This window comes from Pipistrellus hanaki, assembly GCF_964339955.1.
Source record: "Pipistrellus hanaki genome assembly, chromosome: 18".
Lineage (NCBI taxonomy): Eukaryota > Metazoa > Chordata > Mammalia > Chiroptera > Vespertilionidae > Pipistrellus > Pipistrellus hanaki.
This window is the reverse complement of record NC_140520.1, coordinates 14,835,220-14,862,949: the sequence shown is the minus strand read 5'-3', so window position 1 is coordinate 14,862,949 and position 27,730 is coordinate 14,835,220. Positions and strand designations below refer to the sequence as shown.

The 27,730-nt window shown below is 33.8% G+C and overlaps 1 protein-coding gene across 3 annotated transcripts in view; it reads left to right on the top strand.

Moving 5' to 3' along the window:
* Positions 1 to 27,730, top strand: part of KIFAP3 (kinesin associated protein 3) — a 110,085-nt gene that overhangs the window by 70,470 nt on the left and 11,885 nt on the right. For 2 of the 3 annotated variants that reach the window (XM_084865980.1, XM_084865981.1), the window contains exons 18-19: positions 4,558 to 4,747; positions 10,975 to 11,074. In XM_084865980.1, the coding sequence (XP_084722106.1) occupies positions 4,558 to 4,747; positions 10,975 to 11,074 (290 nt within the window). Of the gene's footprint in view, positions 1 to 4,557; positions 4,748 to 5,296; positions 5,320 to 9,633; positions 9,776 to 10,974; positions 11,075 to 27,730 lie in introns of those variants that run through there. The other variant, XM_084865982.1, reaches the window with a different exon arrangement.

Sequence of the window (27,730 nt, the reverse complement as noted above, 5' to 3'; positions counted from 1 at the left end):
GAAAAGCTGAAGAAACAACTATATGTTTTCATTGTGTATCCTGTAAACAGTAATGCACTTGTTAACCTTGTTAGTCACAGAGAGTCAGATCCAGGATTTTACAGTACAAAAACACTTAAAACCAAAATAAAGTTATTTTTAATAAGGAAAATGACACTACAGTCTATATCAGTGCTACTCGAACTTTTTGGCTCTATAATGTTGAGATGCTCTGGTTCTATGGGTTTATCTGTATACTAGAGGCCTGTTGCACGATATTTATATACAACAAGCCTTCCTTCCCCTGGCTTTGCTCACAGCCACCCGGGAGCCAGCAACTCCTAGCTCCTGGCCAGAGCACTGCTCCTATAGCTCCCTCCACCCCCCCCCCCCCACCACCACCACCACTCCCTCATAGCAGGCATCCCTCCCCACCAGGCTGCTCTGCACCTGCATATGCATATTAACCCTCCATCTTTGTCATGTTAATTTGTATACTCGTAATTGGCTGTGGGAGTAGCAGAGGTACGGTCCATTTACATGTTCGTCTGTTATTAGGTAAGGTATAAAAGCCTACGTGACCATTACAACCGGACACCCTGCTGGTAGCTCTGACGCACACTGACCACCAGGGGGCAGACGCTCAATGCAGGAGCTACCCCCTAGTGGTCAGTGCACGCCCACAGCCAACCTCCCGTGGTCAGCCAACCTCCCACAGTCCCTCCCCCTAGCCGGACAGCTAACCTCCCGCAGCCCATCCCCCGAAGCCAGCTGGCACCTATCGGGACTAGGCAAGACAGCTCAATCCACCTCAATCGCTGGCCAGGCTGAGGGGCCCTACCTGTGCACAGATACATGCACCAAGCCTCTAGTTCAGTCATAAACTGATAAAAGAAAGAAGACAAAACTTTAAAGGAATTCAGATTAGCCTAAGGGCAGTCTTATTATATTGTATGTGGTACTAAGTCTGTGCCCAAGACACTAACCAGTCATACTTTTGTATCAAATGTTAGCCACTGATGCTCATGGATCTTTTTGGTTTGTGTGTTTGCATGGAGGGCAGGTAGTCTTTATTTGAAAACTCATGTATGCATGTGTAGGTTCATTAAGAACATTGCTGTAAGCTTGAAATGCAATAAGAAGGTTTAATTAGAAGGGCTATTTGTAAAGAAAATAACATCTTTGTTACACAATTTTACACTTATTAAATTATAATACAGTGTAGTACAATTTTACGAGAAGGGTGTAGGATGATAATTCCTAGAATAAGCATGAATTTGTGTGTATGTATGTGCAGAGCATTACTTACTAGACTACACTTTATTGATATGTGATTTAAGTATTTACTTTTTGAATTATACCTACCTCTGACATTTTACAGTTATTAGTAAAGAGGCAAGTTTTACTCTTAATAGAATAGCAAACCCTGTATTTCATAGGCTTTGGGCTCTTGACTGAGGTTTTTTTGTTGTTAATACTAACCCGAGGATATTTTTTCCATTTATTTATTTATTTATTTATTTATTTATTTATTTATAGCAAAAGAGAGAGTAAAGAAAGATCAATGTGTGTGTGTGTGTGTGTGTGAGAGAGAGAGAGAGAGAGAGAGAGAGAGAGAGAGAGAGAGAGACATCAATTGGTTGCCTCCTAAAGGCATTCCTGGGTTCAGGGAATGAACCTACATACCCTTGAGGGGAATTGAACCCTCAACCCTTCAGTGCCCAGGCTGATGCTCCAACACTGAGCCACAGGGCCAGGGCACTTGGCTGGGTTTTAACTACTGTTCTTACACTGGAAATCCAATGCTTGAACTTAAATTATAATAAAACAGTCAAGTTATGTGTTTTTCTATCATCTTCCTTGAATACTTCATTCAGATAATCAGATTTTAAGTTCTTCTACCAAAATGAAAAGTTAGTTTTATACCTCTTGCCAAATGAAACAAGCTAGTATCCATAAAAGAAACAATACCACTTAAATTAGTTCCAGTATTTAATGTAGACTTTATAGGATTTTTGGTATTATAAGGCATATAATACCAAAACTCCTGGGCATATAATACCAAAACTCCTTTATCTTTCTAAAAGATAAGTTGTAACTAACTTATCTTTTAGAAAAAAGGCCAGTTAGAATTTCTTGCCCAAAATATTATTTTGCTTTTTGTTTACACATTAAATTCTTTACCTTAATGATAATAAGTTCATCCTTTTCTTCTATAAGTATATATGTGATCATTCTTAAATTATCTGGCCACTTTTAATATGACAGTAATATTTCTTTGCAGCTAACTTTGCCACATGTGGAACCAAAACAATACACTGTACTTTTGAAGTCATATACTTTGAAGAGATTCAAAGTTATATTTAGCATTTGGGCTAAATTATTTTAAAGCTAATCACAGTATTCATTATTGTATAATTAACACCACTTAGTATTTTATTTAATTTTGGAAAACCAAAGTGATTACTAAAATCTGTAGCCAATGAAACTACTTGTAACATTTCTGTGCTATTATTTTTTTTCAATTCCCTTATTCCCTAACACTCTCCTATGTGTGGCCAGGTCAAGAGAACATGATTGAGAATACAGTGTGTAATATACTTACCAGACCAGAAGCTACTTGCTTGGTCAACAATTCGACCCCTTCATAAAAATCTTAGAGCTGAGTGTTGACCTTGGAAGTCGTTTATTATATGTATTCACTGAAGAATCCGTTCTACAGTGATCCTGCCAAGTGTTCATTTATTCTCTGTTTAACTGCCTTTTCAACATTTATGCTGCCCAAAGTTACTTCAGTGTTCTGGGCCTCATTTTCTCATTAGTAATATGGCAATAAGAATAGTACCCAACTTAGAGAGCCATAACTTCAATTAATTAACAGTAATGGTGAACATTAAGTGTTTTCTATATAGGTTTACACAGGTTTTCTAAATGCTTTATCTGCATTTTCTCATTTTATCAGAGCAACTTACGTGTGATCAACCTTTTGGATGATTGTTTAAATGATTGTATCTAATCATTGTAACCATGCCAACAAGCCATGGCATTTGGATTTAGGATGTATTGTTTATATCTAAATTGTCTATTTCAAATACAGACTAGCATTGAAAATGTAACTCCAAATAAAAAATCTCCTTCAGTGATTTTAGTATTGAAATTATAACAGTTGAATTAAATGTTTACTCGTTTTAGTGTAAAATGTAATGATTAATGTTTATCATAGCTCTATTTTTATATAATTTAATTTAAAATAATTATATTTGGAAATAAATTGACAGCTATTAAGGATATTATTAAAAAACTATTAGAGGAAATTTTAATAATTCAGTGGCCAAGTTGCCATTAGCAGTACCAAAGCCCAAAATATCTCCTACCTCCAACGACCTCAATTGTAAAAGAGCATTTATATTTTCAAAGGTGACAGTCTGAAAGCTGACACCACTAAAAGATTTAGTGATACTGTGAAACTTTTAAAAAATTAACAGGTAAATTATTAATACGAAAATAATAATTACCTTTGTTATAAAATTTCAGATTTTTCTTACATCCCAGAAATTCATTTTATGATGACAATTTTTTACTTAAGCCTCAATTTTGGATGAAATTTGCTCAATAATTTGACTAAAATGTATATTTGGTCTCCCTCTGTTATCATAATTTGTGTTGACTGTTGGAGGACTGTACTGTTTGCTGGCATCTTTCCAACTCCTTTTTAGATGACTATTAAAAAAGTGTCAAAGAGGTAACAGAGGAATTTAAAACAAAGAATTCTAGTATTAGGATAAGAAATACTTGAATCCTTTTTTTTTTTTTTTTTCCATCTATGCCACCAATTTTAAGTGAATACATTAGTCAGAAGTAACCATCATCTGTGGAAAGAGCTGGAAGCTAGTTAACTTCAGCTGTAGTTTATAATAACTTGCCTTTTGTCCTTCAAAACATTCACCAAAGATGTTCTCTGTGAACAGGTATTACAGGTACAGCAGTGAATAAAGTAGTCTCACTCCTTAGGAATTAATGGCTGAAGCAGGAGCTAGACATATTATAAAGACATAATTATGACTAAATAAGATAACATTATTTTATTTCCATAGTAACCATTTCAGTAGTAGGATAAATACCCTACTGCTTTAATACTTTAGTGCTTTTTTTGTCCTACTGAAAACTGTTATCTAAACAAAAAGACATAACAAAAGATGTAATTTTAATGCTTCACCTCCTGTCATTAGTGCTACAAATAAGTATAGCCACAAAACTCTTTGAAATCTGAAGTCTGATTCCTTACCTAGGTCTAGTGATAAAGAATTTGTGAAATTTAAGATTTTCCAATTTTTGACATTGCCATTAGCAACTGGTAATCCAAACAGAAATGTATTTAATATAAGTATGAATTGATTTTTATTGATTATTACATAAAATAATTCTGAACAGGTATTATAAATGTTTCCTCTGATGCAAATCAAAAGCGCCTCCCCCCCTTCCCCCAAATTCTCACAAGATAAAAGTACTGTTATCTGAGAGTCAAAGAAGTTCCTTCATGGGCTTACGTAGTAATAATTGACTATTTGTTTTTTATAGGAATATGATGAAGAATGGGCTAAGAAAATTCAGAGTGAAAAGTTCCGCTGGCATAACTCTCAGTGGCTGGAAATGGTAGAGAGTCGTCAGATGGATGAGAGTGAGCAATATTTGTATGGTGATGATCGAATTGAACCTTACATCCATGAAGGAGATATTCTTGAAAGACCTGACCTTTTCTACAGCTCAGGTAAGGTGGTAACCAGTTGTCTGCATGCTAGTTTGATCTGCCAGCCTTGCTCATTCCAAGCTTTGTAAGCACTTCTTTTAGAGTATAAATTCTTCTGCTAATCATTTCAGACATAACCTCAATACTCACCTAATAACTCACTGTTCTTTTTTCCAAAATAATTCCTTTTATATTATGTGATCTCAATATAAAAGGCATGGCCAGGAAAATTAATTGCTCTTAATTGATTACATTCTAGAATATGTAACTTAAAATGACAACTTCAAGACTTATGACTTCTGTTTGAAAATATAATATGTATTTTCCTTTTTTAAATGTATAACTTACTAACTTATGTTTTGTTTTCCCTGTATTTCATTTTAAAACTCTACTTTTTCCATGGTTTTTCTTTATTTTCAAAGTAGTAAACTATTTGATGACTCTTATTGGTTGGGATGATGTAGATACTTTATAGTAATAGTTTTTTCCTTCTAAACTCGGCTAGTGTTTTCAAGGTAAATCTTACATATGTTACAACCTTGTTGATTCTGCCATACTGCCTTTTTCCAGGGATGAGTTTGACACAAAGATTGGTAAGTTTTTCCATATTTTGGCTTTTAAATGTGTTTCACAGTTGCCAGTATTAATATTACTTCATTGAAGTCATTTAGTTGATGAGTGGAAGGAAAGGATTTCTAATTAAGATCTGTAGCAGGTTAGAAATAAAAAGCATGAAAATAATTATATCTAAATTAATGGCTCACCTTTTTCCTACTATGTATTGATTCATGTGTATTCATAATTGTGTATTGTGCAAATTGCCCATAAACACTGCATTATTTTTATATTTCATATAGTTATTTGAATCCTAGAAAATTGATACTTTACTTTGAAAATCAAATAGATTTCTTCCTAACTGAACTTTACAGTAGTTATGAAATACTGCTTTGTGTTTCAAACCAGATGGTGTAGATCATTAATTTCAACCAACCGAAATTTCTTAGTTTGGTAATGGCAAGCAGCTGTTCCTTACATATTCAGATATTCATGAAGTAAAATGATGTAAAATATATATGATATGAATTTTTTTGTTAATAGAAATCAGAATTTCTTGGAATCAGATTTCTTGCTTTGAAGATTGATAGCTACTTTTCAGTGTGAATCATCGTTTTCAAACCAAATAAAACTTTTAACCACTACAGTATTCAACTTTTTTGTTTTAATACAATTAGAATTTTAGAACAGATTTCTAAAAAGTTAAAGCACAGAGATCAGCCAAAGGACTTGTTTGCATGTATATAAGCACAACCAATGGACATAGACACCAGGGGGGTGAGGGCATGAAAGGGAGTTGGGGGCGGGGGGCAATGGAGGGATAAAGACACATATGTAATACCTTAATCGATAAAGGAAAAAAAAATTTTTAAAGAAAAAAATATTCAGTTTGCTGAGAAGACTTAGCTATAATTAAATAAAAGTCTTATCTATCCCCTTCAACATCACATGATCTACTCATATGTGGGATATAATGATCAACATGATTTGATGAACAAGAATAGATCCAGAGACAAATGGTAGGGAAGTTGGGGGAATTAGAGAGCAACCAAAGGACTTGCACTCATGCATATTAGCATAACCAGTGGACACAGACACTGGGGCGGTGGGGGCCTTGCCCGGGGTGGGAATGGCTAGGAGGATGGAGTCAACTGGGGAAAAAGGAGACCTATGTAAAACTTTAGACAATAAATAAAAAAAAATTTTAAAGTTAAAGCACATGTCCAAAAATTTATTTAAATTAACCTCTTAAATGAAAATCATAAATGTTTTTATGTAAGATATCTTATAATTAAAATGTACAATTTGGACTTTTGTGCAAAATCTAAATTAAATAAATTTATAGCAAAATTTAGAAACAGCCACCACTGATGAAAAAGTAAACTTAAGCACTTGAGGGGTGGAATATTATCATTAGATATACTCATGGTGGTTTTTTAATACCTGTGGCCTGATGATATGGTGGGGATTACATTGCTGTGAATTTAAAGATATAGTTCTCATATCAAGCCATCTATTTTATTAGTGTATTAATATTTTACCTAGTTCATTTTCCATGAGTACTTCATCTACTAAATGAATCTCTGTGGTATCTCTTGGTGTGTGTCAGGGAAACCTAGATAATGCCAACCTCCTTTCTCTGTGCGGTTGTATCTTCAGAAACTTCAGAGAAATCTGTAATACTACAGGTTTGAAAGCCATATTACTTAAGTCCCTGGTCTCCATGAAACTGAAGGCTTCTTCCAATAAAAGCAGGGTCAGTAGCTTTTTAGCCACAGAGGTTAAGCTAAGTGGCCCATAACTCCCTAGGTTTTATCTTTTTCTTTAAATGAAATATCATTTGCTACCTGGTAGTCATTAGTATTGCCTTCTGTATATTCAAACTGTTAAATATGTCAAAAAAAATGTATATGTTTCTCCCTTTTATTTTTTAAAAGGATTTTAATGTTGTCATATAAAATAGGAATCTAGCATTTCCTTTAGTTATAGTATTTTTTCCTTAGAGTCTAAAATTATTATGGTTGTAATCACTGACTAACTTCCTTTTCTGTCATGAAAATTATGCTGTTTGCTTTAGAACATTTACCAACAGAGCAAGCATATTATCACTTACAGCAAAGCTGGACTACTACCACTACACACTTCTAAATGACTTTTTACTTTTTTGTTTTTCTTCATCAATTGTGGTGAATCTTATTCCTAGCACTTGACATTTCGGGAATATGAAGCTTAAAATGGTTTGCTTCTATCTCAGAATCATTGTAAAGCTATCATTTTCATTTCCATATGTGTTTCTATGGTGTGTCTTACCACACACAGCCAAGTGAGTTATGATTTACCTAGTTGAGTCATTTCTTTTTTTTTCATTTTCTCCATTATTGGTATCTATTTTTCTCCCACACAATCACAGTTTCACTTTTAGCTAGTTCACCAAAGAGACCAATATTACCGTATTTTTCGGACCATAAGACTACCGGACCATAAGACGCACCAGTTTTTAGAGAAGGGAAATGAAGAAAAAAAGATTCTGAAACAAATAGTGCCCTAAAATATTTTATGTGCATTAAAACCCAACATCACAGTCATAAACACATGTAATCAACCCTGTAAAGTAAACAGCAGCATTTAGAACCATTTTAGAGCCAGGCAAGCACACAGAGACCACACAGAGCCAGGCAAGTAAAAGAACTTTTTTTTTACAGTATATGTGTAGGCTATACTTGGACCATAAGACGCAGGGGGGGAAAAGTGCGTCTTATGGTCCGAAAAATACAGTATGTTTTCACTTGACTTTTTAAAATGAAGTTTATTTAAGTAACAATGTATAAGAAGATAATGTTTTTGTATTTGTTCCTTTTGTTCACAATGTGTATACGTCAGCTTTTTAACTCACTTTCAGAAATCAGAAGGCTGATAAATTACCTGGGCTGACAATCAATTTGCCTTGAATTCACCCTTATTCCAGTACATACTGCTTTTACTTACAAGCATATTTACCATCGTTACTCGGAACACCTCAGAAAGGTGTGTTGGATGTAACCATGGCATAAAGGCCTCAGATAACTTAATAACATAAATGTAAATAATGCTCTGCAGCTTACAACGTGCTCTGGTGTATGTCACCTGTCTTCGTTTGTTCTCTGGTTATTTATTTATTTATTTATTTTTAAAATATATTTTATTGATTTTGTACAGGGAGGAAGGGAGAGAGATAGAGAGCTAGAAACATCGATGAGAGAGAGTCATCGATCAGCTGCCTCTTGCACACCCCCTACTGGGGATATGCCCGCAACCAGGGTACATGCCCTTGACCGGAATCGAACCCGGGACCTTTCAGTCCCCAAGCCGACGCTCTATCCATTGAGCCAAACCGGTCTTGGCTGTTCTCTGGTTATTTAAATGGGACATGGAATTCTTCGGTTCCTTGAACAAGAAACGAGGTTGGAGTAGAATACTACTAGATTTATCTGGAGTCTGTAATCAAGAATAAATGATTCCTCTGTAGTATTTCTAGAAAACAATTACTTTGGGATTCAGAATGCTGAAAAACAGACAGGTCCAGAGAAGTTGGGGTGCTTGAATGGAGGATTTAATTTAAGGTATAATTTAACTTTTATTAAATTATACATAAATTCTAGGGAAGAGAGATTGCTCACCTATCAGAGTTGCCTAACTTTTGTCAAGCCATGAATCACACTGTAGCAGCTGTGGTTCACAGGATGAGCTGCAGTATCCTAGAAATATTAAAAAATAAGTTCAGAAATATAAATTTGCTTTTTTACTCACATAATATCAGGCTTATTTTTATTGTTAAACTAGTTGTGTTCTGGGTTTATAAAATTTCTGGTTGAATCTTTAAACTGAAAATATTTAGTTTGATCTCTGATGAGCTCCCGGTTTATAGTTCCGCTCTGTGTTCCACTTATCTTTTTGCTCCTCGTTGTTCCCTTTGAAGACAATGGGGGCTCTGATCAAAATGACGCTTTTGACATTTAGTTTCCTCCTAATCTGGCTCACGTCACTAGATCATGTTTCATGTAATAATTTTTAAAATCTTATTCTATTATCTTTTTATTTAGTGTATTTATATCTGAAGTATTTCTGAGTGTAGAATCTTTTCTTCTACTGGCATGCCGGATATCTTTGCATTCATTTTCAAACTGTGGTGTACCTTTTATTTTGGCATTTTCCTTAGCAGTGCTCCTCTAAAACTGGCAGCTTTCGTGAACTCTGATCCACAGTTGTTTGGTTTTCACTTAGCAGAGGAGCTTGTTGATTTTTGTGGCCTTAACCTTGTTAATTTTAGCCACGTTTCACAAAGTGTTAGATCCATATAATGTTAATTTTTTTAGCTGCTCAACTCTTTATGGAATCTTGGCATTCCCCACACCTCTGCTTCCCTCCACAAGTAGGATTCTCTAAGCCCTGCAGACACACCATCTGCTGCAGGCTTTCTGTCTCCAGCGCTCATTTGGTACATATACCCGTTTCCATCGTATGTTATTTATCAGTGACATGTATTATTTAATTGCATCTTAAGTGTTTGTTCTTTATTTCACTTAACATAAGAATCTTGAAAACAGAAATTATGTATTGTAATTTTTGTATTGATCACAGGACCCAGGAAAATATTGTTACAAATGTAAGTGTAAAATGGTCATCTGGTGTCTGAGTAATTGACTTCCCATGTCCCAAATTTGTAAACAGTGTTGTGAGTGTGACCTAGCCAATATCTATCCGGAGGTCACTTAATCCAGAATACTTTTAAAATAGGAAACTTCTCAGAACTTTCCAAATAGTTATTATAAAAGCCATAACTTATCAGAAATAGAATATCTGGAATCTTTGTTTGGAGCAAATAAGAAAATAGACTCAAAAATTAGTAAGAAGTAATAAAGCAGACCTGGATTTAGGAAAAGAAGCACTTTATAATCAACAGAAAATAACTCAAGAAGCATAATAGTATAGAGCCATTTAGTGTAAGTAGTCAAAGTAAAACTTCTCCTCCCTGGATGGCATGCAGATGTATCTAATCATCTGTAGGGCTTGCTAGGTAATAATTGATGCGTATAATGAAGATTGAGTCATTGAGAGCCACTTAAATGTGTTCTGTACACTTAATAAAAACTCAGGGAGTGTAAAATATATTTACAAAGATTTCTAACCCAAGTTTGTGTGTTGTTTTAAGGTTTGTCAAGCATTGCTTATTTAGAAATTCACTTATTTGAGTATCTAATTTCCTAATCATGTTACACAAATGAAGCTGTGTGGGTGTAAAACGCAGGACATACTAACCAAACTTTTGCACTTTACTGACAGTGTGCTATTTAAAAGTCTCCTTGTCTTCACTCATTCTATTTCCTATCTGTTCCCCCTTACCTCACCTCACCCTGTCCTCTTCTGTCTTTGTGAGCCACCTGAAGGCAGAGATTGTCTTACTCACCTCTGCACTAGTATAGCACTGCCTTGTAGTAGATGCTCAATAAGTGTTCAAGCTTTGTGCTGGATTGTTTTAAAAGTGCACATGTATGTATGGTCTTCTGTTCATACTCCCAAGAGAAGAGCATGGCACACTAACATTTTATTTCCAGATTAAATATGCAGGTTACTTGCTATTGTGTTGCTTGATAGAATGGTTTCCTTTTTATTCCCTACAAAAATGTTATACTAGTTACCATCTTCCTTTTTTGTAGATGGACTAATTGCCTCTGAAGGAGCCATAAGTCCAGATTTCTTCAATGATTATCACCTGCAGAATGGAGATGTAGTTGGGCAGCATTCATTTCCTGGCAGGTAAACAATCTTTCCAAGAAAATCCCTTGTTTTTAAAAGCTAGAATTCTTTTCATTTCCCATTTTTCTATCTTTGTTCATTAAAGAGGAAAAAATACTCAGTATTTTCAAGGTTATGCTTGCTTGAATTTAAATTAATTTCTGAAGTCATATTTTCTATGTAAAAAAAAAAAAAAAAAAAAAAAGGAAATCACAGATCTAAAAGACATATATGCATCATCACTGATTTTCAAAATCCAGGCTTTCTATTGAAAGAGACAGTACTTTTGTCAAATTAATGAACCAGGATTGTTTTCCAAAGCTAATAAAATATAAAATAAAATAAGAATTCAATGCATGTATTTTACCAATTATTCAGACATCACTGTTTTAGCAAGTTGATACTTTGATTAAAAACTTCTCCTCCCTGGATGGCATGCAAATGAAACATTTTAAGTGGAAAAACTGACATGTCAGTATTGTTCTACAATTGATTTATAAAATTTTACCATAATGTGTAAACAATATTATCTCCTTAATATCATTTCTTGTGGTGTAATATTTGAATTTAGACTAACTATTGAAATTTCACATCAAATTAGTCTCACGAATAGGTGTAGTCTTACTTGCTGTTAAGACTATTTTTCCTTTAAATTATTTATTTAATTTTTTCTTATAGATTTGTACTTTTCATTAACATGAACTGTTTTCTGTTTGGAAAATATAGTTAGGCATTATGTAATTGAAAGAATACAATTATGACTAATATTTTGTAACTCTTATTGGTCACTTATAATAAGCCATTTGATTTAATAGTAATTATTTACAACTATTATTGATCATGTATTATGTATAATCTATTTTACAAATATTCATCATATTTATTTTAATCTGCCTAGCAATATTTTAAGAAAAGAATTGTTATAGCCATTTTACAGATGAAGAAATCAAAGCTCTAAGAATTTAAATAACCAACTCACACTATTAGGTAGGATATTACTGAAAAAATTTGAACTCAGGTCTATATGTTTCCAAAGTTTATGTTCTTTCAAACATGATGCCTAATTTGGAAGGAAACAGCATACTATTGTCACTTCTAAGCATTTAGGTTTGGGTTTGTTTTTTTTACCACAACCCCATTAAAAAATACCTTTCATATTGCAACCCAATGCACACAGACATATTTGTTTATATATATGTATATGCCTGTATATATGTAGAACAAAAATTTCTTAAAACAATAATTACTTTTACTCTCCATAATGCACAATGATAAATTCTGTTTTATTCTATTATTTCATGTTTGAAATGCACATTGGCAACCCACTGAATTGGTTTCACAACTCATTGATGATCATGACTCAGAGTTTTAAAAGCATGGTAGAAAATGTAGTATTACTTGAAATATGATATCTTATATGTAGTTCAGTATTCTGTAGCAGACTTTAAATAAATAATAGCACTTTCAAAATAGTTTTATTGTTGTACTGGATGTCACGGTAAGAAACTCCTTGCCTTAGGAAATAAAAGTTAAACATGGTTACATACCAGAAAGCATATGGCTTTTGATTACTTCTGATGTTTCTGTCTATATTAGCTATAATCATTTAAATAGAGGCTCTGTTTAATCATAACTACTACACGCCATCATGGGGCAATCCCTTATACAAATGTTTTCTAAAACATAATTGGAAAAGAAAGAAATGATTTGGGTTTTTAATCCTAATATTTATATGGGAGATTTTTACTGATGACATTTACAAGATTAATTCTGCCATTTATGTTTCATTGTGAAGAAAACATTTTTGTATCTTCTTCAGTCACAGCCAATCCCCAGTCTACAGAAAACAGACGGATACTAATTATGCATTATTTACTTCAGAAAGATTTGCTTTCAGTTTTTTAAGAATCTGAACATTTTCATTAAAATTGAAAATACAAAACAATGAATTTATGAGCTCAGTTTAGCAAAATTTCTCATCTGGTTTTCAAAATGGTCATTTTATAAAACAAATATGTTTGTACTCAGTGACTAAATTATGCACTTATGTCTAAAGATAATAGGGTTTTATTTCTTAATTCTGTCAATAACTCTTTAAAAATGACTGAGAAAATTCTCTTACCTTTGTACCTTCAGTCCCTTTAAAAGGTAAAAATATTTAAGGTAGTGTCTTTTATATCTAAAAGGCACATCAGAGTAATGTTGGCTTAAATGACTGGTTCATAGAACTTACTATATAGACTATTTTCAAATCAGAAGAGTGATATACTTATTTATTACAATCATTTTGATTTGGGAATTATTTACCCTTTAAAAAGAACTTTCCTTAAAAAAGTTGTCTTTCATCTCCTGTCTTTTGTAATTTTTCAGGCTTTAAATCATGTTACTGTATCGTTTTTCTTTTTTTATCTCCAGGAGAAATAATTTACAATGAATTTCCTTAGTTTTTGTTTTTTGTTTTTGTTTTTGTTTGGGGGGGGGGGGAGGAACAGGTTAGGTAATAGATCAAATAAGAAGGGACAGAGATACAGAGAAAATCTACAGTGTAGCCCAAACTTGGTTGTTTTTTTTCTGCATTTCCTACTCTGGAATCATTTACTCTTGCTTTTATTCAATCATTTTTTATTGGTTTGGATTCTCTTTTAATAGGATTTCTATGCTCTTCTTTGATAGTAACAAACCATAGATCTTATCTGGTTTATTTTTTAATTCTGCAAAGATTTAAGCATTTTAAATTGCTACATAATTATTCACATATTTTGGCATGAAAATTTGCCACAAAATGTCCCAGATGTGAAATTTTAAACTAATGGCTACCTTTCATCTTCTGGTATCCAATAGGTAAGTTTAAAGCCTATTAGGTGAAATAACATTGACTCAAAATACTATTTTTGAAAATTTTTATTTTAAGCAAAATAGGAGCATTTTTTTAGAACTATAAACAGAAGATGTTAAACTCTTAAAAATATATATATATATATATATATATATATATATATAATCTGATTTTTTACAGAGAGGAAGGGAGAGGGATAGAGAGTTAGAAATATCGATGAGAGAGAAACATCGATCAGCTGCATCCTGCACACCCCCTATAGAAGATGTGCCTGCAACCAAGGTACATGCCCTTGACTGGAATCAAACCTGGGACCTTTCAGTCGGCAAGCCGACGCTCTATCCACTGAGCCAAACCGGTTAGGGCAGAAGATGCTAAACTCTTATTCTTCATCTTCGCTATGATGAAGAATAAGCAGTCCTAATGGACAACTTGAAGAATTTGGGTTAGTTATGGAAAAAATAAATAAATTCTTGATTAAATTTTAAATATTGAAAAAGCTGATTTTTAAATACTTTTTAAAAAGAGAAAATGTTATATGTTCTGAGTTGTTTTTTGAACAGGAAAATTATTCAAATGACTTAAGAATTCTTTCCCTCTTCCTTTTCATATATCTTTGATAAGTAAGCACTGTCAAGTTATCTGAAAAAATAATAATAAATTAATGTATAGTCCTAGCCGGTTTGGCTCAATGGATAGAGCATAGGCCTGTGGACTGAAGGGTCCCAGGTTTGATTCCAGTCAAGGGCACATGCCCAGGTTGTGGGCTTGATCCCCAGTGGGAGCCATGCAGGAGGCAGCCAATCAATAATTCTCATCATTAATGTTTCTCTCTCTCCCCCTCTCCCTTCCCCTCTAAAATTACTAAAAATATATTTTAAAAATTAATGTATAAAATGTAAATTTTTAAAACATTGTCATTGTTTTTTAACATGAAACAATATGGCAGTGCTCCTTAGCATGGCTTTTTTGTCTTTGGGGTTTTGACGTATCTTTTTCACTGGGTTCAGGTCAAGTTGATGATCCCAAGTTCCTGTGAGGGAAAGAATACATTTCTAATTTTTATAAGAGCTTTTTTTAATTGTTCAAAGAAAAACCCTTCACTTTCTTCCTAAAATGGCAAAATTTAGTACTAGGGGCATATCTGTTAAAATGCAGAAACTAAGCCAGATTTGGAGAACAGTTCAAATTAGTCTTTTTCTTAAAATCCAAGTCAGAGGTCCTGCTTAATCTGAATGCCTGCATTTTTGTAATACAACAAGGCCATGTAAATGGAAATGTTGAAAACTGTAAACTCATCTATCCTATTCTACAAGGGGGATTGGATGTCTGATAGAATAGATGTGGCAGTTGGACAGCGAATCCTGGGTTTTAGACATGCCTCAGTATCAGTCTGAACCCCTGGGCGCCAGAGTTCCCCGGCATTGAGAGGTAATGCAAAATGCATTAGGGCTTCAAGGCATTAGCTTCAGAGCTGCCAGTCCCAGAGGGTCCGATGTAAATCTTCCCCTCCCCAAACCTGAACTGGTGTTAAAAGTGGAACTTGCTATTGAAGCTAATTAAAAATAATAGGAGTAAGACTAGCTTTCTCCCCCTTTTTACCATGTATCCGTACCATATTTTTGGACCGTTTTTTATTATAACTCTTACTTTTCAAGACTAACAAGAACCTCATGTTGAGTATTTTTAAACTGCTTCCAGCTTTTACAAATCAGTTTTTGTTGCAGTAAAAATGGTCCATTTTTCTTTTATAGGAATCCAATTTTCATAAACTGGGGGAAAAATTACAGAGGCTGCTTAGGTTTCCTCGGGGCTTTGAACAGTGTTTTTCGGAGGGAGGGCCTGGGTTCTTTGTGGTCCACACGGTGATGTCACTCGGACCGTCTCCCTGGGGCCCGGGGTGAACTGGGTGTGTCCTGATCTGAGCCATCTGATTCTTAAGCTTTCCTTTTCTGTGTCTGTTAGACGGCCTGCCTCCCTCTCCTTCTTTCTTAGAATATGTTGGCGTGAACTTTTCTGTGCATTATATGAACTATATATTACCAATATGCACCTTTCGTTCTGTTTGCTCAGTTTATTTTTTTCCAAACATTAAATCACAGTTGAAATGCTAATTGTACTTCTAAAAATCATACTGAATAGACCAAACAAATTACTTACTTCCTTAATACATAAGAAATCATCTTTCATTCAAATTTTTAAATGTATATTTTCACCTAAAACAAGGACTCTACATGTAAAAATCAGATATTTCTTTAGCTGCTAGGCCACCTTGGCTTTACTCGGCTATTTACTCCATTTTTTCCACTTGAGAAAAGCACCTCAAAATTTACATATTCCCTGCCTAGCGTGCATTGTGCAGTGTTTACAGAACTACGTATTATTTCTAGAACTCTATTTGATTAGATTTTTCAAAGCAGTTACTCAAAGAAGAAATGAAATGATTGTCTATTACAACTCTTAATTTGGCCAATGCAAAACTTATTTTATATTGAGAAGAAAGGAAATATGCCTATAAAATCCATTCTTTGAGAAGTCCTTTATCAATTTTTAGTTGATAACTCAAACTCTCCCATTTGTTCTAAGCTGGAGTTTTAGTAACCATTGTTTCTGTGGCAGCAGTATAGACAGTATATGAAAGGATCCAAAAATAGTGAACAGAACCTTCAGGAAATATTTCCTTTGATAAACATTGAGACCAACTATTTTTGTTCAGCAGTATTGTAAGAACTAAATGTATTGGCAAATACTTTCTAAATCTTTTAAAGATAATCACTAATTAAAACACGGCTTTATTTAATGTTATTAAAATTTTATCAGAAATGAACATAGCCTTTTTGTTAATCAATTTCTTCTATTTTTCTCAGTAGAGAGCATGCTTCACGAAATCTGTAAAAAAAAAAAAAAAAAAAAAAACCTCTTGACTTCAGTAATTTTTCCAGACACAGTGGTTACAAAATAAAGCACCCAATTTCCATTTTTTGCCTATCAATTGACAGGGATTTTTAATGCTAATACCCACGTATTGACTGGAGCAAAGAGGTGTTCTGGTCACCTCTCTAAGAATTTAAATGGGTGAAACCATCGTGCGATATACTTGGTAACAGAGAACAGGAGCCTTACGTTGTTCACTTCCTTTCATCTGTAACTTCATTTCTAAGATTTTATCCTTATGAAGTAATCAAAGCTAAATCCTACATACATGAATAAATGATTGTATGTCAAAGAAAATAGATCACTGAGTGTAGTGAGGTACACTTGCCTGATTGTTGAATAAACGTTATTCTCAGCACCTACTTTTATGCCGCAGGACATTGCCCACACATTAGATTATATCATGTCAGTGTTCTGGTTTAAGTCATCATGAAAGTCAAAATAGGTAAAATAGATACATTTAGTGATATATATTTACTTAACATAAAACTCTTCACTGTTTTAAGAGTTGACCGCAGACATTTTATAGTTTGCTTCTTCCTTATTGAAATTTCTTTTTTTTTATAAAAAACATTATTCACCTGTGATGTTTTGATAACATAAAATTGAGTCCATCACTGCCATATCTGTAATTTCAGTAATGAAAGTCTACAGTATGTTTAGAACATTTAGTCATTCCATTTATATTCATTTGCATGTACGAAAACATTAGGACAACAGATTCTTTTATTTAATCTCAATGCGTAAATAAATTTTTAAGGCAAAACTATTATCAAACAATATACAAATTTAAAAAAACAAAAACTTACTGAATGCTTATACAAGGCACTCTTAGACATTTTATTTCCTCTTTGTTCATGATTTGCATATGTCTCTAATACTTGTTCTCAGCTGTACTTAGTTTGGGAGATTTGCAAGAGTTGCTTCTCTGTTTTAATGAAATTTTATTAAAACACGATTAAAACACATAGAGTACAACCTCTTTATAGGAACAGTAGGATTGAGTAACAGAACAGTATTCTGTTTACTTTTAAAAGTTACTCTGTTTCAGAGTATATTATTTCATCTGAAAATATCCAAATCTCTGAAATTTTTATTATAATTGTATTTGGTTATGCAAATAACATTGGTTTTAATGTAAGTAAAATATGTATTTCAAGTTCAGTAATATGTACTATACCTAGGTATAATCAATAGAAATAATTTTAAGTTCTTTCCACCTTCATCAGTATTAACCAATCAGAAATGAGTGGTAAACTTTCTTGACATGAATTAAAACCATTCATAAAAAATAATACTAAATGACAGGGAAAATTATATCTAAGGTAATGAAATGGTCATTTTACTCTCAAACTTGTGAGATAGTGAAAACAGGAAAACAAGAATGGCAATTGCCCTATAACACAGTTCTGATGAGAAAATAAAACCAATGCAAATAAATGGTTTTCACACTATAAAACTCTTGTTCTAACATAATCCTTATATCAAATTTCATTTTTCTGTCTAAATACTCCCATAGCAATTCTGCCAGTTTCTTTTTTATTACTTCAGAAGATGGACTGTCTTAAGAGCCTTCTAAAAGTTTCAAAAAATAAAATGTTTTTTTGGTCTAAATCTAAGTATGCAAAGACTAATACTAGTAACTTTCATTTAGCTAGCATTTATAACATCATGTATCTCATTTGATCCTCAACAAGTGTGTGAGTTAGATAAGGCAAAGGGTAGTATTGTCCCTATTTTAACAAATGTAGAAATTAGGCCTAAAGGATTTTTAAGGGACAAGTGAACCTTTAAGCTTGGCAAGAGCCAGTACTCTTAGTATTACACCATTACTGCTTCCAAATGGCAAGCCATTATCTTTGTCTCACAGTGAACTGTGCTTAAAAACTTCCAGAGTAAATATTATTACAATTCAGAGTGAGATATGTAGGTCTCATTGTACAACACAACATGTTTATCTATTTTGCTTTAATACATTTGACATGATTTACTGCAAATTGGTGCTTCAAATTATAGGCAAGTTGCTACAAATTATTAACACCTTAATTCATTTGTCCTAAGTAGTTAGGTCATAAAGTCCTCTACAAATTAATACAGTTGTATAAACAAATTTGGATGAAATGCGTGGGATAATATCAGTCTAGAAGGGTTAATGTCTCATGCAAATAGTTTATATAGCTAATTAACTAATGTCAGTATATATATGATACTATTATTTGATACCTATAAATTAATCCTTACATATTAGTCTTATTTGTTTACTTTTATTGAGACAACTTCTTTGTAGTCATGAAATCACAAGAAAATTTGGTTCTGCTGCTAGAGCACTAATGATTTGCATTTCCCAAAGAGAATTGAATTAGGTTTTATTAGCAAATTGGGCCTATAACTTTAAGGCCAAATTTTATTAGACTATCACACATCAGCATTAGCAAATTATAAACTTTACTGAAATATAGAAATAGAAGCCAAAAATCAAGGCTTAGAATTCTGGAAACTTTAGAAGATGTTTTATCCTAGAGAAATTACACTACTGACTTGGGGGGGGGGAAAATTTAAGTGATTTATTTTCCTTTGAAATTTAGAAGAAATAGAAGTTGGCGACAGAGCTGCCCTCATAAAGTTTGTGTTAATTTTCAGTCTGGTGATCTGAGCAGAGTTTTTTGAGGCATGCATGTTAGCTGTATATAAAGTCCAAAGGTGCTCCCAAAGAAAACCAGATTTAAAATCGAATTTATTATCACTTTCTTAGGACTTCATTTAGGAGAAGAAATTCAACATAACTTAGTCTATAAACAGAAAAGTAATCTGAATATGACTAAATCCTATAAAAATGTTAACACATTAATTATGGTGTAGCTTTGTACTAGAAGAAATGGCATGGGAATTAATCCAGTCGTGACTGAGAAGTTAATTATATCACCACCATTAAGAGCAATTATCTAGTGTTAAAGTTCATACATTTTTACATGTATTAATTGCATTTTTGTTGGCTGCACAGATATATAAAAATTAGTTGTAAATTTAAATGGAAAGAAAATAGAAAGTCCTTCAACAAAGATGACTGCTTTTATAACATATTTGACCTATTGAATGCTGTTATTTTCAAAAAAAAAAAAAATGTGGGTTGTTTTTTGTTTTGTTTTTAAGGGAATAGTATACAAATTGTCGTCATAAAGGCTTGCTTAATCACATGCTAATGATAACCAAATTGTAAGCAATTTGATTGCTAAGCACCACCACATCCAAGAAAATAAGAGAGAAAAAGAGAGCATGTCATCTTTTATTTCCTTTAAGTCTGCATTCAATGATACTGAGCTTACTCCCAAACTAGGGGATATTTTCTAATTTAAGGTTGATTTATTCTGGCCAGTCTGTGTTTTGATTGATTTAACAATGTGATTTAAGTATTTATGAACAATTTTAAAATTTTTATGTTAGAAATGTTAAACCAAATATTTTTTCTCAAATATTTTTTTTATGAAACCTAGAGCCTAAAGGTTTTTAAATGTAATATTAATTAATTCCCATATTCTCCATAGTCCTTCCAGATGTGCTATTACCAAATAGCTCAATCCTCAGATAATGAGCCATGTGGGTTCTGTAAACTGATTTGCACTTATTTTGAATAGCAATTATACAGATTGTTGATGAGTTATTAAAGTAAATGTATTGCCAAATAAATCTAAGAGCAAAATATTAAACTGTAGTAAATGAGAAAGGAATGTGCAAATGAAGACCTGCCTGCTTTAATAAGTTTAGCAGTTACCTTCTCAGTTTCAACCAAAAGAAAAGAGTTTCTTTTGTGTGTGTGTGTGTGTGTGTGTGTGTGTGTGTTTTGTTATTGTGTTAAAGAAAAAAAGGGGGGGTCTATAAAACTGCTTGCAGCAGTATCTAAGACAAAAACAAGGAAATATAATGTTCTAAACTCAGCCGGTCCAAACCACTTGAGCTGCTATGACAGCTCATAAAACAGAGTAGTTTTTAACTGGGCTCTGTTTTACATTGCCAAAGTGAATTTTCCTTGCAGGAAGTAGCCAGAGGGTTTATTTAGTTTCCAGTCCCTGGCTTTGATCTTTCTGTACTGTCACATCTCGGGTTACATAGCTCTTTTTCACTGCAGTAAATCTGCAACAGTTAATGAGAATAAAATTTCCTCCTCCTTACTGATCACATGCTGTTAAATGCCAAACCACAGCCAACTGCATATTTGCAGAATTTCAGCTACAATGTATGAAAATGGTGCAGTCGGTTTAATCTTGTCGTCTTTGTAATTCATTTTATTGGGCTTGCTTGCTTTTTAAGTGACCTACTTTATCAAAAGTAAGTGGTTAAAAGACCGAACCTGGGAGAAAGATTGAGACTGTTAACAAACAGAGGAGAAAAGTGGGCATATGTTGAGGAGGTGGGTTGAAGGAGTCGGGGCACATGCAATGTGTACTAGCATTAAGATTCAAAGTGGGTCTACTTTAGTGCTTTTCAAAGACCAGGCCATTTGTTCTCTTCAAATAAAATTAACAAGTTTGTCAATTCTTTGATTGTGTTGTATGTTCAGTTTCAACATAAATTTGCACTTAGTATTTATTTAATAAGTCACAACATTATTTTTAACTTTTGATTAAAGAGTCCATAGTATTTAATGGAATTTAAAGAATTTCAAAAGAAAACTTGATCTCTACATTATAAGAGCTATTCTTAAAGTAAAAATAAGATTGTTATAAGCAAGCACTGAACCATCTTATCAAATGGGGCCATATACATATTGGAAATATACATATTTGTAAAATAAATTGAAGGAAATTTAAAATTGTATTAAAACAAACTATTTTTTTATTTCTTTATTGATTAAGGTGTTAACATGTGTGTCCTTATTCCCCCCATTCCCTCACTCATTCCCTCAAACTATTTTATACACTATTAAACATATGTATCTTCATGCTGAATTACAATAAAATCTCATATTTTTATTTGCTTTTTTTGCTATAATTAGACCTTATGATTGAGGCATTATTTGATTCAATTAATATATGTTGTTAAATTTATTTTTCACTTACATCTTTTCTCTTTTTTACTGTCTTATTTTGTGATTGGTAACTGGAACTTATCTCCATCCAGAAATTTACTCTTAGAAGGCCATTTTAGATGATAGCCATTGATAAATATATTAAAATAATATTATACACGTATATAGATCATAATAACATAAATATGAAGTACTGTAAAATAAAATATATAAAAGAAATAAATCAACTTCTAGTTTCTCACGATTGAAGTCACACTTATTATCTTATTGCCATCTGATTCCACAGAAAAAATCATTTGAATTCTCATAAAAATCAAAATGTTGGGTATAAATCAATCCTCCTATATAATAAAAGATTAATATGCAAATTGTCCCTTCAGGAGTTAAGCTGACTGGGAGTTAGACTGCTCACTATGATGTGAGCTGACCACCAGAGGGCGGTGTGGAACGAAGGAAGGCCCCAGCTAGCAGCCAGCAGTCAGGGAAGTTAAGCTGACTGGGAGTTAGACTGCTCACTATGATGTGAGCTGACCACCAGAGGGCGGTGTGGAACGAAGGAAGGCCCCGGCTGGCAGCCAGAAGGCCCTGATCGGCCCTGTTCCCTAGCCAGGCCTAGGGACCCTACCCATGCACAGATTTCATGCACGGGGCCTCTCGTAGTATATAATACCCATTCAATGATTTAGATAACTATCATAAAAACAATAACTAAAATTGCACTGAAATTTAGGATAATATTTCTAAATTTATCAAGATTTTCTGATAAAACAGAGGACCCACTTGGAGAAGTGACTATTTTTAGTTACCCCAATGAGAAAAGAGTGATTTGAAATTTTTAAAAGACAGAGAGGTGCAGTACTTACTACCCTGGGCCTTTTCAGAAGGTGTTAAATATAATGTAGAAATGTTGAACTTTAAAATAAGTCAGTCTATGTGTACTTAAACTAAAACATCATATTATAGTTTCCATTGGGAGAAAATGGTGGAGGCTAACACAGAATTTTAGACTCTGTATCTGGGATAGGTGGGGGCTCTGTTCTGTAGTTTGCCTCTTCATTTTTCTATAACATTAAATCTGTGTCAGACCATTAGTCCATAATCCATCCAATGTTCTGGATTTGAAAGCCCACAAAACATTTCTGCACAGAACAAACGTTAATTTTGTTAAGTTTTTATTACTCCTCAAAAAAAAAATAAGTAAAATTGCTCAAAAATTTGTTTCTGGAACATGAACTGTCCAGTCCAGTTTTAAATGAAATTACTGGAAAGAATTAGAAACAGTTCAGGCTTCACTGTCATATTGACTTAATCTTTATCCTAATTCAGTTACTTGAAATGTTCACTAAAATAGTTTCAATTTCCTCCTGCAATCTTATATCTGTTAATTAATAATAATGATGGCAATTATTGAAATACTAGAGGCCCGGTGCATGAAATTCGTGCATGAGTAGGGTCCCGAGGCCTGGTCGGCGATCAGGGCTGATCTGGGCCTTTCAGCTGCCCAGCTAGGACCTTCCTTCTGCTGCTGCTGGCTGCCGGCTGCCAGCTGGAGCCTTCCTTCATTCTGCACTGCCCCTTGGTGGTCAGCGCACATCATAGCAAGCGATAGAACTCCTAGTCTTGTGATCGAACTCTCAGTCGAACTCCCGAGGGCACACTTTGCATATTAGCCTTTTATATATATAGATATGTACATTGAGTGCCAGGCAGCATGCTAATTGCTGTTTATTACATCCCTGTCTAATATTCACAACAGCTCAGACAAGGAGCCATTAATAGGAAGAAAACTGAAGCTTATCAAGTTAAGCATTTTGTCCACGGTCATCTTCCTACCACCCAATGTCTACTTCTATTTCTACCCATCTTTCTTCATTCCGTTACACTGAAGAAAGTGGCCTTTTTGTATAGTCCAGCCAGTCTGTTTCGCTCTGGCCCCATCCCTGTTGTTTTTCAAGGATTTCTTTGCTGTCCTCTCTTTTCCCTTCTATCGGATTATTTTGCTCTCATTGGCCCCCCATCACATTCCAACTACTGCCCATTTCTCACTTCCTATCATACATGCTTCTCAAAAGACTCTTCTCTTTCCCATCTTGTCAAGATCGCCAGTGGTCTTCACATCGCCACATCCAGTGGGCCTTCCTTGTCCTTCATCCTCAGCAGTGTCTAGGCCCTGCTTTGTGAAACTTCCTTTTTGTATTATTTTTTACATGAACGTCTCAAGTATCTCAGCTCAGGTATCACTCCAAGAGCCTTTTCCTGACAAAATGATCAAAGAAGCTCCTTTCCCATCCTCTAACTTCTGTGTTAGCACCCCAGTCACTTATTTATCTGCCTTTCTCCACAAGAGGTTAGTCTCCAGGAGACCAAGAACTTTGTTGCATTCAAAGGTGTGCCTACAGGGCCTGTCACAGTAGGTTCTCAATAGATGTTTGTTTAATAAATGAGTTGTAAGGGTCAGAGCCAGTGTTCAAGCACACATGTGTCTTCCTCTATTTCCTGGGCTGTATTTTATTTTCAATCTTAATTTTTTTTAACAGTGACTTAAATTTATATATTATCTTTACCATTTCAGCATCCTTTCAAATATACAATGTATAGTTCAGGGTGGGGCAAAAGTAGCTTTACAGTTGTTCATATAGAAAATAACACAATAATTGACAAATAATAATACAAGAATAAATAGTTTCATGCATTCACACTGTAAACCTACTTTTGCTCAACCCTATATTTATTATAGACTCAAGATTATATATGTGTATATGTATATATATATGTGTGTGTATATATATATCTTGAGTGTGTGTGTGTATATATATATATAGACACACATGCACATATATAGTATTATATGCTTATATTATGACATTGTTGGTAGGGACCTATGCTATATGGGAATTTTTTTAATAACCTATATAAATCAAAATATTTTAAATTGCAGTATTATATGTAGCCTAAGATTGAGTTAAGAAATTCTTAGTACACATGTATTATATTACAACATATCTCATTGAAGTACTTCTTACATATGTATGTACACACACACGAGAGAAGTACTTACTCTTACCAAATATCATTTTTTATCATAAAAAAAATTTTTATTATTGGGAAAAGAAACTTTTTATGTCCCAGTATTAACAAGTTTTATATTATTTTTTGTTATCGAATAGCCTATGTTCTGTAGAAACAAATTATATGCTATACTTAAAATGAATAAAGAGTTTCCTTAACTGTATTTTTTTCCTGTTACTGGAAAAAATCTTAACTAATGACCTGTTAGTAACTAGTAAATGAGAAGGATATTGTCATTTCTAAAAGATATTTTAACTTCTAAAGTTTCTGTGATGACAAATTAAATTAACTTTATAAATATAATCAAGGTAAGAATGTGGATTTAACGTTTTCTTGTAACACTTAATATTTTCTTTATTTAGTAACCTTTCTAACTGACAAGGACTTGGATGGGCACCAGGATAGAGAAACAATTCTTTTCCCTCCAGAAAGTTATAGTTCAGGCTTAAAATGTCATTATTTGAGATGACTTAAAGCATAATTATTCCTTATTTCAACTTTCTCTTTTTTAAAATATTTATGATTAATAGTATTATTTGGCTTAGAAAAGGCATTCAGGAATCAATACCAAGTACTTTGTCAACTTTGGGACATCAGTGGTCTTGTAACTGGACAACCAAGGGATCCAGGCTGCCTGTCACTACTTCGGCCAGTTAAGCAGAGACAGGGTTGAATCATATGAGCGTTTATTCCAATAATGCGGTATATGGGAAAGCAACGGGTCATCCACAAAAAACTGCTCTGCACCCTACATAAGCCAGCTGCACATATTAGGTAGAAGGATGAAGAGTACATGGGCAAGTAGGAATTACAGGTGTGGGCAAGTCGGCATGGGATAATCATTACAGGTTACAAGCCGTGTGGACTGGGGGGGTGGAGAGCCACAGAGATCAGGCACCTCGTGTCCAGATTACAGTAATAGGGGGTTTTAAAGATCAGGTGCCTTCAGGACTTTGTGCCAGGAGGATGTAGACCTGTCCATAATGATAGGCACTTCTCAGAAGAATGGACTGCCTTCTGGTGTTAGCTCTCTCAAGTCCTAGAGCGTTTATCTCTCAGTGAGGTTAGAATGTGCTTTCTCTAATCGGAACACAACTATCATGGTTAACAAAGCATGATTTTCTGATAATTGTAGCTGGTCCCAAAGATTTTATTTCTGTGCCAAACAGTCTTCTACATGTTCCTGCCTACTTTTGTGTTGTTCCCACACCTTGATTAAATGTGCTTGTGTGCATATGAGTATTCCAATGATATAAACATCTTAAACAGTTCTGAATTGTCCTTAATCTTAAGAGGACACAAAATCAATCATCTTTGGAAAAGAATGTCATGCTGTGTTAAATGTTAAAAAAAAAAAAAAAAAACTTTTTTTTTTTTCATTTTATGCCTAGCAGTACAATGTTTTTAAAAAATTTTTATTGATTTCAGAGAGGAAGGGAGAGGGAGAGAGAGATCGAAACATCAATGATGAAAGAGAATCATTGATCGGCTGCCTCCTGCATGCTCCCTACTGGGTATCCAGCCTGCAGCCCAGGCATGTGCCCTTCACCAGAATCAAACCTGGGACCCTTCAGTCCACAGGCTGACACTCTTTCCACTAAGCCAAACCAGCTAGGGCACAGTGCAATTTTTGACAAAGAATTGAATTACCATTGAAATACACTTCCTGAATTACATAGGTTGTTTAATAAAATACTGCATTGTGATGGTAAGTCACTAGAATTTTTATACAGTAAATTCTTCATTATAACAATAGGCTCTTTGGAAGGATGAATCCAGAAGGCAACTCACTGTGGCTTTGTAATAGAGATAATGCTTCTTTAAAAACACATCTATGTCCTTCAAAACATAATTTGAATAACCGTGAGATTTGAGGAGACCCATTTTATAAAGGAAGGGAGGGAGGGAATAGCTATTGATGAATTCTCAAACCATTTAATGGAGTTTTAGATTACAAAAATGTGTTCAAATGGATTCTGTTTTCTCATTTTAAACGCAATAAACCTCCATTGATGATTATTTGAAAATGGAGACGATGTCTGGAGTTAAGGGGATGAATTATGGACTGTAGTTTTGTAGATTTTACCTGTAGGAATTTTAGGTCTATATACAATCTTTCAGTAGTAGCCCAAGTCACTTGGTAATCTCTTAACTACTTAGTGCCTTCATCAGTTAGGTAGATCTCAGCTATTCCAAAGAGACAAGTGTGGCTCTATAATAGAATCTAATTTCAAATGCTATTTGTTTTTATATTCTGGAAGAATATTAGTAATTTTCTGATCTTTATACTTCTGTTATTAAAGTGAATTATTGGCCATCATAAATCTTATGTATGTCTATACCGGTAAAAGCTACATATTTTTATGGCTTCATTTTAGACTAGTGAGGCACAGTGGCACAATCAACAAATGCTTTTGATGCCCTTTGATTAAGTTAAAGATTAAAGTCTTTTTAATAGATTTATAAACAGGAGCATAATTAATGACTTCGTGAATATCTTCTCTTTGTGGACATAAGTCAGCATCCTATCTCATGTAATGTAACATACATACACACACACACACACACACACACACACACATATATTTTAAGCCTATTTTTTTGGTTTGTTTGTTTAGTTGATACATCCCACCCACTTTTTCAGATATCCTTTCCTATTTCAGGTTTTTCCAGCCAAAATCAAAGCACCTTCATATTGGCCTGTTAGAAATTAAAAGGCAAAAGCAATATTAAAAATTAATCCAAATTGGTCGACAGTATCAAGGGGTTCATTTAGAGCCCCTCAGATGAGAAAGGAGAGGTGGAGGCTTCTAGG